Source organism: Rhinopithecus roxellana, chromosome 1 (genome assembly GCF_007565055.1).
Source record: "Rhinopithecus roxellana isolate Shanxi Qingling chromosome 1, ASM756505v1, whole genome shotgun sequence".
Lineage (NCBI taxonomy): Eukaryota > Metazoa > Chordata > Mammalia > Primates > Cercopithecidae > Rhinopithecus > Rhinopithecus roxellana.
Window position 1 is genome coordinate 203042834 of NC_044549.1, and position 17311 is coordinate 203060144.

The following is a 17311-nucleotide window of genomic DNA, read 5'->3' on the forward strand; positions in this document are numbered from 1 at the left end:
TAAGAAAACTGGCCGTTGGCTGGGTGCGGTGGCTCACGCCTGTAATCCCAGCACTTTGGGAGGCCGAGGCCACTGGATCACGAGGTCAGGAGATCAAGACCATTCTGGTTAACATGCTGAAACCCGGTCTCTACTAAAAAAAAACATACAAAAAATTAGCCGGGAGTGGTGGCGGGCACCTGTAGTCCCAGCTACTCCGAAGGCTGAGGCAGGAGAATGGTGTGAACCTGGGAGGCGGAGGAGCTTGCAGTGAGCCAAGATTGCACCACTGCACTCCAGCCTGAAAAAAAAAAAAAAAGAAAACTGGCCGCACACAGTGGCTCACGCCTGTAAACCCAGCACCTTGGGAGGCCGAGATGGGCAGATCACGAGGTCAGGAGATCAGGACCATCCTGGTCAACATGGTGCAACCCCGTCTCTACTAAAAATACAAAAATTAGCCAGGCATGGTGGCGTGTGCTGGTAGTCCCAGCTACTTAGGAGGCTGAGGCAGGAGAATCACTGGAACCCAGGAGGTGGAGGTTGCAGTGAGCCGAGATCACCACACTGCACTCCAGTCTGGCGATAGACACTCTGTCTCCAAAAAAAAAAAAAAAAAGAAAGAAAGAAAGAAAGAAAGAAAGAAAACTTCTACCTAAACAAAACCTTCCATTATTGTTATACCTCGGTTTATAGCATATATATATATATATATATATATATATATATACACACACACACAATTGTCTCAATCTTAGACAACTGAATTGTTCTATAAACAAACTTTAATCTAACTAAATGCATCAATTAGAGGGGTGGATTAAGCAGTACAGTTGTCCTTACATGAAAAGACTTGATTACCACATTATCAGAGGGTATCTGTACCAAGATTGTCAGCTACCAAGAATGGAAGGATGGAATAGAAAAAAGTGAATAAAGAAAATCATACTTTAGGAATTAGGAGCCATTATCGAATGTTGATCAATTAGCAATACAAACTGTCTAAGCCAAAATATATATAGGGGAATTCATTAGGAAAAGATACTCATTTACCAAAGCTATTTTTCAACACAATTGAGAAAACATGTTTTATACAATGAGAATAAATATGCTCTCCCAAATCAACTATGAATATTTGCTATTCAAGTTTCTGTATTAGGTGGTTTTTTGTTTTTAATTTTTTTTTTTTTTTTTTTTTTTTTGAGACAGGGGGTCACTCTGTGTCATCCAGGTTGGAGTGCAGTGGCACAATCATGGCTCATTGCAACCTCAACCTCCCAGGCTCATGTGATCCTCCCATCTCAGCTTCCCAAGTAGCTGGGACTACAGCTGCGCACCACCACACCTGGCTAATTTTTCTATTTTTTGTAGAGACAGGGTTTTGCTATATTGCCCAAGCTGGTCTCAAACTCTTGGGCTCAAGCCATCCTCCTGCCTTGGCCTCCCAAAGTACTAGAATTACAGGCATGAGCTACCATGCCTGGACATTTTTTTAAGTATTAGGTTCTCATACTGATTTCTGTTAAAAGTCTGAGCTATATTGGGAGTGAAATACATGGCCAACATTTACAGAAAAAACTCTACACGATATTATTTTTATTTATTTATTTATTTATTTTTTGAGACAGAGTCTTGCTCTGTCACCCAGGCTGGAGTGTAGCAGCGTGATCTCTGGTCACTGCAACCTCTGCCTCCTGGGCTCAAGCAATTCTTGTGCCTCAGCCTCCCGAGTAGTTGGGATTATAGGCACCCGCCACCACGCCTGGCTAATTTTTGTATTTTTTTTAGTAGAGACAGGGTTTCACTATGTTGGTCAGGCTGGTCTCGAACTCCTGACCTCATGATCAGCCTGCCTCGGCCTCCCAAAGTGCTGGGATTATAGGTGTGAGCCACCATGCCCAGCCTAGTTTCAAACATTTTTCATGGCAACTCAAAACATTTCTGTGAATGTAGAAAAATCTATAATTGGGAAATCTGAGCTTTACTGCTACTTAATGCTGTGTAGCTTGGGGAAATGGCTATGCCTCTGCTTCCTTATTGGTAAAATGTTGATAATGCCATCCAATAAGGTTTCTGTTTGTTTATCTGTTGCTGCCGTGAAGCACACAGGCCCTGCTGGCCACGGGCCAATCCTAGCAGAGCAGCACCATACACTCCCACCAACCCCATCGCCCTGACTTCACAGAGCCTATATGGTTCCTTTGAGGATTCAATAAGGCAAGACAGTATCTAAAGAATCGAACGTATGTAACTACAAAAATTTCCACTTCATACTTTTTCAGAGGCTTTCAGCCTTTCATTTATTTCAAAACCAGAGAATTGACCTAGCTTTGATAAAAATACAACTACTTAATTTAGGCGATGGACAGCTCCTGACAATACACATTAAATTCGTACTCTGGGTGTGGTCTGACAGCAGAGACACTTGCTGAACTGGTACTGGGCTCTTCAGCGATTCCTCCACCATCCAAAAACATAGTGACTGCCATTTCCAGATTATTGTTGCACGCTTCAAGCATATGTTTTCCTACACTTTCACTTGCACCTGAAACAGTAAAAAGACAGGAAAAACGTTAAAAAAAAAAAAAAGACCGCCTCTTTTTTCAGCTCATATTAGAATTCCCAAGTAAATCAATAGTGTCTTTCCCTTTTAGAATGAATTTCTTGTGAAATACACCAAGCTAGAAAAAAATGCACACATTCTTGAAGTGAAATACACAGAGCTAGAAAGAATGCAGAAGCATTAAAGAGTAATCACCTTCATAACAAAACAAAAACTAAATAGTAAAGCATTTTTTGGCCACTTCTGTTTTTTTGTTTTTTGTTTTTTTTTTTTTTTGGCCATTTATTTAAATGGCCAAAGTATATATTTGGGAATAAGCTGAAAAAAGATAGAGAAAAATGAAAGACTACGTTCTAGAAAGTTAGAAATGCTTTGTTAGAAAGAATACATTTCAGTTAGCATTTCTGTTAAAAAGAAAGCATCAGGATGGGCGCAGCGGCTCACACCTGTGATCCCAACACCTTAGGAGGCCGAGGCGCGTGGATCACGAGGTCAGGAGTTGGAGACCAGCCCAACCAACATGGTGAAGCCCCGTCTCTACTAAAAACAAAAATGTGCCAAGCATGGTGGTATGCACCTGCAATCCCAGTTACTCGGGAGGCTGAGGTAGGAGAATCGCTTGAACCCAGTAGGCAGAGCTTGCAGTGAGCCAAGGTCATGCCACTGCACTCCAGCCTGGGCAACAAAGCGAGACTCTGTCTCAAAAAAAAAAAAAAAGGCATCTTTAATACCAATGACAAACAAGTGAGAAGGAACATTTTTTGTCTAAGACATAACTAAGTCAAAATCTGGTAAGAAATGTCAATCTTCATCATTTAAAAATGTCCCTATTACAAACTAACTCATTTGTAAATAAAGTAAAGCTAACGGACTCTGCTAAATGAAATGTAAATTGGTAAGGTCCTTTAAGAAAACAATTTTACAACATGTATTCCAGAAACAAAAATACTCATTCCTTTTTTGACTCAGTAATTTCGGGCTTCTAGTCAAAATAAAATAAAATCTACATAAAATACTATATGCATAAACATGTTCATACACATGTCCAGCATAGCTTCAGTTTATATTGAAAAGTTGGAAACAACAAAAATGTCTAATGACAGAATGTAAATTGAACATTTTATGGCCACTAAAAAGCACCTCAAGCTTTCCATTTGGGATGAATTTTCTTCTATCTGAATTACGTCCCTTAGAATCTCCTTCTCTTGATGGTAAATGCTCTTAAGTTTCTGCCTGAAAATGTATTTCGCTGTCATTCCTGACAGTTTTACTGGGTATTCCATTTCAAAGCTGACAGCTATTTTCTCCCAGAATATTGAAGACAGCATTCCAATGTCCTCTGGCTTCTGTTGTTGCTGCTGGGAAATCAGTTGCCAGACTACAGAAAAATGTTTTTATAGCAATCTGTTGTTTCTAGTTGCTTTTAAGACCCTCTGTCGTTAGCCTTCTGCAATTTCACTCTGATTTGTCAGGGCTGATTTTATTTATCCTCTCTGGGATTCAGTGGACCTCTACCACTTGAAGATTGTCTTTTATCAATTCTGAAAAAGTCGCAGCAATTTCTATTCGATCACTGCCTCACCCTCCATTCACACTTATTTCCTCTGTAACTCCAATTAGATGTATGTTACAAGTCTTCACTCTAACCTTTATGTCTCAACCTTCCTTTCACATGCACATTGTCTCTTTAGCTCTCTATGTGCATTGTGGGTAATCTCTTCAATGCTATTTCGAGTTCACACATTTTCCCTTTAGCTGTGCCAAACTGTTTCTTCCCTTGCTCACTGAGTTTTTGATTTCAGCTAATTTTTTATAACTGGAAGTTCTGTTTTTGTTTACTTCCTCATCTGCTTGATCATGTTTTGGAGATCCTTAATTCATGCTCCTATTTCAATCTTTCATTTCTTCAAGCATATTAACCAAACTTATTGGAATCACTAAGGGAAAATGTAAAATTTCTACAGTTTCTATAAGTCACTATCTCATGTTTCTGCTGGATCTTGCTCACTGTGCCACAGTTTTTGTCTGATTTGTGATTTTTTTACTGTGATGTCATGTGCCTTGAAATTTTAATCTGCAGAATTCTGAAGCTTGGGTTGAAGGTACATTTCATCCTAAGAGGATATGATTTGACAGACTTTTCAAGGCACCCACGGGCACTACCAGAGACCACTTTAAACACATTTCTGACTTGGAAGTTTTTCAAGACCACGTGGGAAATGTGACTGTAACAATCCTGTCTCGGCCTCCCAAGTGGCTGAGATTACAGGTGCCTGCCACCACGCTGGGCTAATTTTTGTATTTTTAGTAGAGACAAGGTTTCACCATGTTGGCCAGGCTGGTCTTGACCTCCTGACCTCAGGTGATCCGCCCGTAAGGTGATCCGCTGGCCTTGGCCTCCCAAAGTGCAGGGATTACAGGAGTGAATCACCACACTAGGCCTTAAAAATTTTTTTGAATACATACATTCTTCAGCACTGTTTTTCTCAGCAGCAGGGTTATTCATGTTATCACTCTACGTTATCCTTACTGCAAGAAATCGAAGTGCTAACTCTACTCTTACTGTCTCTCATTTGTTTTCTCTTCTGTACTACTACTGTCTCTAAGGCAAATCCTTAATACTTACCTCAATTACTTCAACAGGCTCCTAAATGATCATTATTCCATCTTCCACCTTGCTGCGGAGGGTATGTTCCAAAATATAAGTCTCATTGTATCATCCTCCTGTTTAAAATCCCTTAATGGCAACCAGGCATGGTGGCTCACACCTGTAATCCCAGCACTTTTGGAGGCCAAAGTAGGCGGTTAGGAGGTTAGGAGTTCGAGACCAGCCTGATCAACATGGTGAAACCCCGTCTCTACTAAAAATACAAAAATTAGCCAGGTGTGTTGGCACACACCTGCAATCCCAGCTACTCAGGAGGCTGAGGCAGTAGAATCACTTGAACCTGGGAGGCGGAGGTTGCAGTGAGCTGAGATTGTGCCACTTCACTCCAGCTTGGTCAACAGAGCGAGACTCCGTTTCAAAAAAACAAAAACAAAAAAAATCCCTTAACGGCTTTCTTCTGATGCCTGCAGTATAAATTCAAGTCTTTATGATCTGGAAAGCCCTTTGTGATCAGGCCTCAGCTTATTTCTCTGGCTTTGCCTTTCTTCTTTCTCATCCTACATAGTTTACTATAGTCAAATTCATTACATGCTTGGAATGCCCTTATCCTCCCCATCATCCCCTCATCTAGTTCATGCATGCTGAAATCAACAGAAATGTTACTTTGTTGATTTGTATACTAGCCTACCTGCCCATTCCCATCCCTGAGATAATGTTCTATTATATCCATGGATATACTACTGGTAAATGCTGGTTTATTTTCTGGCTCCCCCAAAAGAATAGACGGTTCTTGAACAGAGGAACTGGTTTTCTTGCCTTGGTATCTCCCAGCACCTGGCATCAGGCTTGCTTGCATGTGATCAATGTCTGATAAACTTAGTGATATCTCATAGTACTTTAACTCATTAGCTATATACTAGAGAGAGAGGGAGTAGGCCTTAGTCAAAACCACTGGCAACCCTTTCATAACAATTTAATTTTGTACTTTGTGCATATACTTATGTTTTAAAATTAATTTATAAAGCAGTATGGTTACACTGTGGAAATAAATAGCAAATGGATATGCTGGATTAATGGATTTAAGATAGATTTAAAAAGAAGTGAAAATAACATGCTTCAAAACACTAGTGGATGGCCGAGCACAGTGGCTCACACCTGTAATCCCAGCACTTTGGGAGGCCGAGGCAGGTGGATCAGCTGAGGTCAGGAGTTCAAGACCAGCCTGACCAACATGGTGAAACCCCTTCTCTACTAAAAATGCAAAAATTAGCCAGACGTGGTGGCAGGCACTTGTAATTCCAGCTACTCGGGAGGCTGAGGCAGGATAATCACTTAACCTGGGAGCAGAGGTTGCAGTGAGCCACTGCACTCCAGCCTGGGGCACAAGAGTAAGACTTCGTCTCAAAAACAAACAAACTAGTAGATGACATGGAGTAGCTATAGCCTTTTCTGAAAACTGATAAAGATATAATATTTAAGGTGCAAATGAAAACAACTGAATAAACTCATTTCATAAAATATGACTGAAAAAAGGCAGCCAGGTGCGGTGGCTCATGCCTGTAAACCTGGTACTTTGGGAGGCTAAGGCAAGTGCATCATTTGAGCTCAGGAGTTCCAGACCAGCCTGGCCAACAGGGTGAAACCCCGTCTTCTACTAGAAAAACAAAAATCAGCCAGGCATGGTGGCAGGCGTCTGAAATCTCAGCTATTAGGGAAGCTGAGGCAGGAAAATCTCTTGAATCCAAGAGGCAGAGGTTACAGCAAGCTGAGATCACACCACTGCACTTCAGTTTGGGTGACAAAACGAGACTTCATCTCAAAAAAAAAAAAAAAAAAAAGCCCTGAATATACAATGTATGTAATAATTTCAAATCAACAAAAATTACCCAAGAAAGCACCTGATCATTTCACTTAAATCTCTAGAAACACACATAGTTGACAGTCAACTGTTTTTTTAGTACCAGCTTATACCCATTAAAAAGGCTACTATTAAAAAACAAAAAATAACAAGTGTGGGTGAGGATGTGGAGAAACTGGAACCACTATGCACTCTTGATGGGAATATAAAATGGTACAACTAGGGTGGAAAACTATGGCGATTCCTCAAAAACTAACAACAGAATTACCATATGATCCAGTAATTTCACTTCTGGAGATATACCCAGAGAACTGAAAGCAGGGTCTCAAAAAGAGATTTACATGCCTATTTTCATAATAGCATTGTTCACAGTAGGTAAAACATGGAAGCCACCCAAGTACCCACCAACACATGAATGGATAAACTAAAGTAGTGTATTCATACAGTGGAACATCATAGAGCCTTAAAAAGGAAAGAAATTCTGACATGAATGAACCTTGAGGACATTATGCTAAGTGAAATAAGCCACTCACAAAAATACAAATGCTGTATGATTCCACTTATGTGAGATATTTAGAGCACTAAAAATCACAGTCAGAAAGTAGAATGATGGTTGCCAGGGGCTGGAGGAAGGTAGAATGAGGAATAGGGAGTTATTGTTTAATGGGTATACAGTTTTAGTTTTACAAGACAAAGAGTTATAGAGAGAGTCGGTGGTAATGGTTACACATTATTAATGTACTTAATACCACTGAACTGTACCCTTAAAAATGGTTAAAATGGGCCAAGCACGGTGGCTCGCAGCTGTAATCCTAGCACTTTAGGAGGCTGATGTGGGCAGATGACTTGAGGTCAGGAGTTTGAAACCAGCCTGGCCAACATGGTAAAACCCCGTCTCTACTAAAAAATAACAAAAATTAGCCGGGTGTGGTGGGCACCTGTAATTCCAGCTACTAGGGAGGCTGAGGGAGGAGAAGCGCTTGAACCCAAAGTGCAAAGCTGAGGTCACTCCATCGCACTCCAGCCTGGGCAACAAGAGCGAAACTCTGTCTCAAAAAAAGGTTAAAATGATAAATTTTGTTATGTATATGTTAATACAATTTTAAAAATTGAAAAAACAAACACCCTTTTGGGAAATTAGAGAAAAACAATTGCCTTTCATTTGGAGTCTGCCTTTTATCGGGGTATATATGGTAATTTAAGTTACACAGGACCACGGAGGTTTTTCCAAAGAGCTTCATATATTACTCAAATTTGAGAAACATTCTTAGACTTCTCACTCCCCCAAGTGAACATCCCATCAGTTAACCAAAGAGGCCTATAGTTCCTTCTAGTTAATACCACTCCTATCCAGCCTTTCCTATGTCCACTGCCACAGTCTTAGTTCAAGCCCTCAACATCTCTTACATGAATTACTGTATCTCACACCTCTTGGCCCCTTTGATATATAGTCATCCCTCCAGTATCCATGGGGCATTGGTTCCATTACCGCCCAAGGATACCAAACTTTGAGAATGTTCAAGTTCTTCATACAAAATGGTACAGTATTTGCAAACAATCTATACTTTAAATCATCTCTAGATTACTTATAGCACCTAATACAATGTAAACAGTTGTTATACTGTAGAAAATAATGATAAACAGAAAAGTCTATAAGTGTTCAGTAGAGATGCAACAATGTTTTCTTTTTCCCTGAATATTTTGGTTCTTTTTGCTGGAGTGCAGTGGTACCATCTCTGCTCACTGCAACCTCTGCCTCTCAGGTTCAAGCAATTCTCCTGCCTCAGCCTCCCAGGTAGCTGGGATTACAGGCGTCTGCCAACACACCCAGCTAATTTTGTATGTCTAGTAGAGACAGGGTTTCGCCATGTTGGCTAGGCTGGTCCTGAACTCCTGACCTCAGGTGATCTGCCCACCTTGGCCTCCCAAAGTGTTGGGGATTACAAGGCATGTGCCACTGCACTGCACCTGGCCTTTTCCCTGAATATTTTCAATACACAGGCTAAATTCACCAATACAGAACCCATGGATATGGAGGGCCGGGTGTACCTTCAACACAGCAAAATAATGTAAGTTCAATTGTCTATCTTCCTATTTCAACAGTTCTGTCTTACTGACTGGAAAAGTTTTAATCCCTCTCAAGCTGCATACAAGATTTGTTCCTTACCCCTCCCATTTTATATCCCTCTACTCTCATCTCACCTCTGTATCATCCCCTCAGCCACATGGACCTACCGGCATCATCTAGGCAGTTCCCTTGGTAGGACTTTATGAAGCCCTATCTTTGCATGATTTGGATAGCGGTTGGGACAACCAACCAAACACCCACCTTTCTGTTACGTTCTGAATATTTCCCCTCCCTCCTCACTCTGAAGCAGGAACAAATATATACTTTTCCAGTGAGTCATAATCTCTACCCTTGTCTCTGCTAGCTTTTCTGTCTCTCACACTTTAAAAGCTCACTCAACTAGCGCAGATCTCACTTTTGTCATCCCAGTTACTTCTTCCTAAGTTCTCAGTGGAGCTGAACCAAAAGTTAAATTGTACTATACACAAATTTAACATTCTAAATATCATAAAACACTTTAAAAAATGAAATATCAAAACAAAAACACAAATGCAACTTTTTGAAGGAAAGGAAAAGTTCTAATATCCCCACAGCCAACTTATGTTATGCAACTAAATACAAATTCTTCGGGCAAAAACAGCATAAATTTGATAAACAATTTCAAGACACATATGCTACCACATTCTTACTCACAAAACCTGAGGCTTTCAGTGTTTCCCTAATACTTGTACACTGTCTCCAGTTACATTGTGTTGTATTATCATACTTCTTTTTTTTTTTTTTTTTTATTGAGACGGAGTCTTTGCTCTGTCGCCCGGACTGGAGTGCAGTGGCGCGATCTCGGCTCACTGCAAGCTCCGCCTCCCGGGTTCACGCCATTCTCCTGCCTCAGCCTCCCGAGTAGCTGGGACTACAGACGCCCGCCACATCGCCCGGCTAATTTTTTGTATATTTAGTAGAGACGGGGTTTCACCATGTTGGCCAGGATGGTCTGGATCTCCTGACCTCATGATCCGCCCGTCTCGGCCTCCCAAAGTGCTGGGATTACAGGCTTGAGCCACCGCGCCCGGCCTATTTTTTTTTTTTTTTTTTTTTTTGAGACAGAGTCTCGCTCTGTTGCCCAGGCTGGAGTGCAGTGGCGACATTTTGCCTCACTGCAACTTCCGTCTCCCAGGTTCAAGCGGTTCTCCTGCCTCAGCCTCCCGAGTAGCTGGGACTATAGGCGCCGCCACCATGCTCAACTAATTTTTGTATTTTTAGTAGAGACGGGGTTTCACCGTGTTGGCCAGGATGGTCTCAATCTCCTGACCTTGTGATCTCCCCACCTCGGCCTCCCAAAGTGCTGGGATTACAGGCGTGAGCCACCACGCCCGGCCATATTATCATACTTCTTAAATGCTAGTCTATAAAAGTTCAGTGGGCCAGGCGCGGTGGCTCATGCCCAGCACTTTGGGAGGCCAAGATGGGTGGATCACGAGGTCAGGAGATCAAGACCAACCTGGCCAACATGGTGAAACCCCATCTCTACTAAAAAAAAATACAAAAAAAAAAAAAAATTGGCTGGGTGTGGTGGCATGTGCCTGTAATCCCAGCTACTCGGGAGTCTGAAGCAGGAAAATCACTTGAACCAGGGAGTCAGAGGTTGCGGTGAGCTTAGATTGCGCCACTGCACTCCAGCCTGGCAACAGAGCGAGACTCCCATCTCAAAAAAAAAAGGCTGGGCGTGGTGGCTCACGTCTGTAATCCCAGCACTTTGGGAGGCCGAGGCAGGCGGATCACGAGGTCAGGAGATGAACACTATCCTGGCTAACACAGTGAAACCCCGTCTCCACTAAAAAAATACAAAATATTAGCCAGGCATGGTGGCGGGCGCCTGTAGTCCCAGCTACTCGGGAGGCTGGGGCAGGAGAATGGTGTGAACCCGGGAGGCGGAGCTTTCAGTGAGCCCAGATCGTGCCACTGCACTCCAGCCTGGGAGACAGTACAAGATTCTGTCTCAAAAAAAAAAAAAAAGTTCAGTGACTACTGTACTCTACCATTTTAATTTAGACAGCAGCTGAAAATTAAAGGTTTCTTACAGGAAGGCTACTGTTGGCTGCTTGTTCTAGCAGAGATGCACAATCTGTTAACATCTGCCTCCCAATGAACCCTAAAACTAGCTTCTCAAGGTATGGACCAAACTTCCTTTTCAGAGAATTAAGTGGCCAAATTTACACTATTTTGGCTCTTGTCTAAGTGCTCATACTGCACTACAGCACCACAAAAAAGCAGAAAGAACATGTTGATGGTGAAATTAAACTCACTTCTGCCATAACAGCAACCAGCGCTGGCTACTTTCACTCACAAATTTATCTGGTCATAGGAAATTCAACTTACACCAGGCATGGTGGCTCATGCCTGTAATCCCAGCACTTTGGGAGGCTGAGGGGGGTGCAGATCACCTGAGGTCAGGAGTTCGAGACCAGCCTGGCCAACATGGTGAAACTCCGTCCCTGCAAAAATTAGCCAGGCATGATGGTGGGAGCGTATAATCCCAGCTACTAGGGAGGCTGAGGCGGGAGAATCACTTGAACCCAGGAGGCAGAGGTTGCAATGAGCTGAGATCACACCATTGCACTCCAACCTAGGCGACTGAGCAAGACTGTCTCAAAAAAAAAAAAAAAAGGAAATTCAACTTAAAAATGCCACTACATACAAATATTGTTGCCACCCTTTCCACCACCCTTCACCTACCAGAACTCCAATGCCACTGCCAGGGGAACCATTTAGAGAATTTGTGGGTTCTGATGAGAATCAGAAACTTGTGAAGTCAATCCTCAAGCAAGCAGGCCTGTCAACATTTTAGTCTGCCTAGCCCAAAAGTCTTTCCCTAAGTGCCTATTTTTTTTTCATGTTATTATGCTGCCTAAAATACTTCCAATTCAGAGATTAATTTGGGTAAACAAACATCCTATTTAAAAATATGAAGACTTACTAGAGTTAAGGATGTATCAATCATTTCATAATCTAAATTAATTCAATCACATTGCCTTCTCTTAGAAGCTAGTAACAGTGAATTTAGAGTTGCTACATAGAGGAAAAGGGCGTTGATTTAGAAGAAGAGGGATATAAGTAGCTTTAGTGTCACGAGTGCCTTTCAGGGAAGAGGTAAGAAAGGCCTGCAGTACCACGTGAGGGCAACTTAGGGCATGAAAAGACATTAAGCACCTGGAGCCACAGACACAGCAAGAAGTTAAAATTAATGTATAAAAACCTTTGCCTCTGCCCTGCCTTTTTTTTTTTTTTTTTTTTTTTTTTTGAGATGGAGTCTCGCTCTGTTCCCCAGGCTGGAGTGCAGTGGCGCGATCTCGGCTCACTGCAAGCTCCGCCTCCCGGGTTCGCGCCATTCTCCTGCCTCAGCCTCCAGAGTAGCTGGGACTACAGGCGCCCGCCACCACGCCTGGCTAATTTTTTCATATTTTTAGTAGAGACGGGGTTTCACCGTGTTAGCCAGCATGGTTTCGATCTCCTGACCTCATGATCCACCCGCCTCAACCTCCCAAAGTGCTGGGATTACAGGCGTGAGCCACCGCGCCCGGCCTGCCTCTGCCCTGTCTTATGCTCAGTAACAAAGAGAAAATATTCTTCAAATTCCCTTCTGTACTCATGCTAAGGAATACAGAATAGACATGATTTAGTAAGAGCCTGGAAACTACTCAGATAAACCTGGGTTTGACTCCTACTTCTGTCATTCACTAGTGTGACTCTGAGCAAGTTACTAATTTCTCTAGGCATCAGTTTCCTCAGTTATAAAATAGGGATTTATCAACTTCATGAAATGCCACTGTGAATTAAGAGAATTCAGCTGGGTGTGGTGGCTCACACTGTAATCCCAGCACTTTGGAAGGCAGAGGCAGACAGACTGCTTGAGCTCAGAAGTTTGAGATCAGTCTGGGCAACATGGTAAAAAACCCCATCTCTACAAAAAATAAAAAGATTAGCCAGGCGTGGTGGCAAGTGCCTATAGTCCCAGCTACTCGGGAGGCTGAAGTGGAAGGATTGCTTAAGTCCAGGAGTTTTGAGGCTGCTGTGAGCTATGATCATACCACTCCAACCTGGGTGACAGAGTAAAATCCTGTCTCTTAAAAAAAAAAGAAAATTCACATTAAAGAACTTGAGACACCTCTCAATCAGCAGTTAGCTATTAATAGACTGGCCAGGCACGGTGGCTCACTTGAAGTCAGGAGTTCAAGACCAGCCTGACCAACATGTGAAACCCTGTCTCTACTAAAAACACAAAATTAGCTGGGCATGATGGTAGGAGTCTGTAATCCCAGCTACTCGGGAGGCTGGGGTGGGAGAATCGCTGGAACCCAGGAGGCAGAGGTTGCTGTGAGCCGAGATCATGCCACTGCACTCCAGCCTGGGTGACACAGCAAGACTCCGTCTCAAGAAAGAAAAGAAGACAAGGCAAGGAAGGAAGGAAGGAAGGAAAGGAGGGAGGGAGGGAGGCAGGGAGACAGACAGACAGTCCCAAGTTTACAGTACTCTGTATATAAATGACATGGACGTATAAAGTGTGAATATATATAGCTTATGGAGAAATACATTTTTGACAGTAAACAGGCAGAGAAAGACATCTCATTTTTCTTTTTCTCACTCATCTGATGCTATGAACATGTGTCTCATTCGAGTTAAACACTCATTTTTTTTAAGAGCAGTACAATGAAGACAGCAAAAAACTATTACACTAGAAAGTGAATGGTATGCATAGAGAACAAAATGATACATGCAAGGGATCTGCCTCAAAGAAATCTGTAACAGCACTCCAGTGTGACTGAGAAGCATTGAGAGCTGATATAAAGGCAGTAGAAAACTAAAGAGAAGTACAGTATGTATTCTAAAATTTCTAAGATTCATAGGTCTATAGAGTTAAACATTACAAAAGAATTTATTAAAAGGATTCTACAGCGAATGGCATTACAATGCACAACAAATAAAACTATAGTAAAGGAGATAACAACTGTAATATTTTGGGGCAGATGATGTCAACACTCAGGGTCCAGAGTTAGAGGATGGGGAAAGACTATTTTGCCATCCTTTCTACAGTCTTCACACAACCATTTAATGTGAGAACCTAACCTTTAGGGAGCATATTCCTGAGATGGTGCTACCATACCTAACCATTCCTGAAATGGTTAGGTTCTCACATTAAATGGTTGTGTGAAGACTGTAGAAAGGTAACAATCTGAGGTCAGGCGTGGTGGCTCATGCCTGTAATCCCAGCACTTTGGGAGGCCAAGGTGGGCGGATCACTTGAGTCCAGGAGTTGGAGACCAGCCTGCCCACATGGCGAAACCCCATCTCTACTAAAAATAACCAAAATTAGCTGGGCCTGGTGGTGGGCGTCGGTAGTCCCAGCTACTAGGGAGGCCGAGGTGGGAGAATCACTTGGACCCAGAAGGTGTAGGTTGCAGTGAGCCAAGATCACGCCACTACACTCCAGCCTGGGCCACAGAGCAAGATCTCATCTCTAAATAAATAAATAAATAATGTGACAGGATGACTTCCATCTTTGGATTCTGTCAAGACAGTGACCTGCAAGAGCTTTCCAAAAAAAGTGCCACTACACACACAGATTTTTTAAAAAGGAAGCACATGCTAAATCTTGGTAAGTCTGAACAAAGGTAGTGCTAGAAAGAAGTCCATGAAGCAAAGTATACCATTCACTTTCTTAAATAAAGCCAAACTAAGCCATCTGTTCCTGTATCATCAGTTGTTCTTAGCGTAACACTTAGTGAATCATTTTAGAAACAGGAGCTAACTGAAAGAGAATTAAAGGTTCCAGTGGTTCTCAGTGTCGAAGCCCTGGAGGCATTCAGTAACAGGAGAGACCATTTTTGGTGTTTCATGCCTGGGGAGTTGGGGACACTACTGGAATTTCGTGGAGAGAAGCCAGGGGTGATGTGGTGGACTGAAAAATGTCCCCCAAAAGACTACTCGAACCTTCATTTCAGACTTCCAGCCTCCAGAACCACGACAGAATAAATGTGTGTTAAACCACTCAATTTGCGGTAATTTGTCAGCAAGGCAACTAAAAGTGTTAAACTTCTGGAATGGATAGAACTGTCCTACTGTAATTGCCTATAACACTACCACTGAGCTACACAGAGGAATATGAAGAAGTGAAGGTTAACTGACAGGGAAGACGTTGAAAAGTAAGGAGGGCTAAATGATGTAAGGCAAGGAACAGTGATAAACAAGTTTAGTGAAGTTACACATTTTACCTACATTTTACCTATACACCCGAGAGGTGCTTAACAATTACTGATGGATCAGCTGTAAAGAATTTGGACTTACTACAGTTAGAAGAACATAACTTTTTTCTTTCTTTTTTTTTTTTTTTTTTTAAGTGGGGGCTAATAAAACAAGTTTGACAAGTTTACAGATTTAAACTCTTTTGCAAACTTGTTGAAAATGGGCTTATTGGGACTGGGCACGGTGTCTCACGTCTGTAATCCCAGCACTTTGGGAGGCCAAGGTGGACGGATCACCTGAAGTCAGGAGAGACCAGCCAATATGGTGATACCCCATCTCTACTGTAAGTACCAAAAAAATTAGCCAGTCATGGTGATGCGTGCCTGTAATCCCAGCTACTCAGGAGTCTGAGGCAGGAGAATCGTTTGACCCTGGGAGGTGGAGGTTGCCGTAAGCCAAGATTGCGCCATTGCACTCCAGCCTGAGTGACAGAGCAAGACTCCGTCTCAAAAAAAAAAACAAAAAAAAAAAAGAAAAAAAAAATTTAAAAATGGGCTTATTTTGAGGCTCCAATATTGTAGGCAGCAGCAGGGTAGCTTAATCTAATCCAGTCATCTATACCCCATGACAGGAGTCCTACTTTGTTTCTCACCACATGAACCCCCTTCTGAAACTTCCCTTATCTGTCCTTCTCTCCATCTGTCTTACACTTGCTAATGAATGGCACCAAAGGGCATTACTTAACCCAGCTGTGGCACACAATTTACGATGGCCATTTTCATGCTGCTACCTTCTAGTTTATATTCTTACGCACACTATCTGCACCACGCTCAGTGCCGAAAGGACAGCGACCATCTCCTCACCACCATCCAAAACCAAAGTACAGCAGCCACAGAGACTTTTAAAACAATCGTCCTCACCCCTCTACAGAAATGACAGGGACAAGAGGTTACTTTTCCGCTCCACATTTTCCCCAGCAATGATACCAAAGGAAGCTAAACTACTTGCCAAGGATATGGGAGTGGATGATAGTCGTGAGAAATAAGCTGAAATTTTAACCTCAGCCTCTAATCCTGGAGTTTTAAGCTTTCAAATATTGAAAACATTTTTAAATGCATACCAAAAAAAACTAAGTGAGTACAGAGAAATCGAATTATTAAGTTAGGGGATAGGGCAAACATTCATGAGTTCACAAAAGGACCCAGTGGTGCGGGAACTAGTGCTAATGGTGGGAAATGCATGCGCCTAGGAGCCAAGATGCCAGAGTTCCAGTTCCTGCTCTGCCATCACCTAGGCCAGTGCTACCCAAACAGTAGTCCTTAGACCAGCTATCTCTTACTAGTCTGTGACAAGATAAAAATACAAATTCCAGTGGAAGCATTCAGAAACATTTACAGCAATTTGATAGAGTAATTTTATGTCTGCTGAATCTAATTAAAAGTTGGGGCTTGAAAGATTTATGGATGGTGGCCAGGCGCGTTGGCTCACACCCGTAATCCCAGCACTTTGGGAGGCCGAGGCAGGCAGATCACAAGGTCAGGAGATCAAGAGCATCCTGGCCAACATGAAGAAACCCCCGTCTCTACTAAAAATACAAAAAATTAGCTGGGTGTGGTGGCAGGCGCCTGTAGTCCCAGCTACTTGGGAGGCTGAGGCAGGAGAACAGCTTAAACTCAGGAGGTGGAAGCTGCAGTGAGCTGAGATCGCACCACTGCACTCCAGCCTGGCAACAGAGCGAGACTCCATCTCAAAAAAAAAAAAAAAAAAAAAGATTTATAGATGGTACGTTATTACATGAAAAATGCCCCATATCATTAGTCATCTGAGAAATGCAAATTAAGACCACAATGACATATCATTACACACTTATTGAAATAGCTTTAAAAAAAAAAAATGGCCAGGCATGGTAGCTCATAGTAATCCCAACACTTTGGGAGGTTGAGGTGGGCAGATCACTTGAGGCCAGGAGTTCAAGACCAGATTGGCCAACATGGTGAA

General features: G+C 42.4%; 1 protein-coding gene across 1 annotated transcript in view; it reads right to left on the reverse strand.

The window, feature by feature from the left end:
* Nucleotides 1-17311, reverse strand: part of UBXN7 (UBX domain protein 7) — a 78801-nt gene that overhangs the window by 50515 nt on the left and 10975 nt on the right. Inside the window, exon 2 of the mRNA XM_010381192.2 lies at nucleotides 2377-2524. Coding sequence (XP_010379494.1) covers nucleotides 2377-2524 — 148 coding nt within the window. The remainder of the gene's footprint in view (nucleotides 1-2376; nucleotides 2525-17311) is intronic.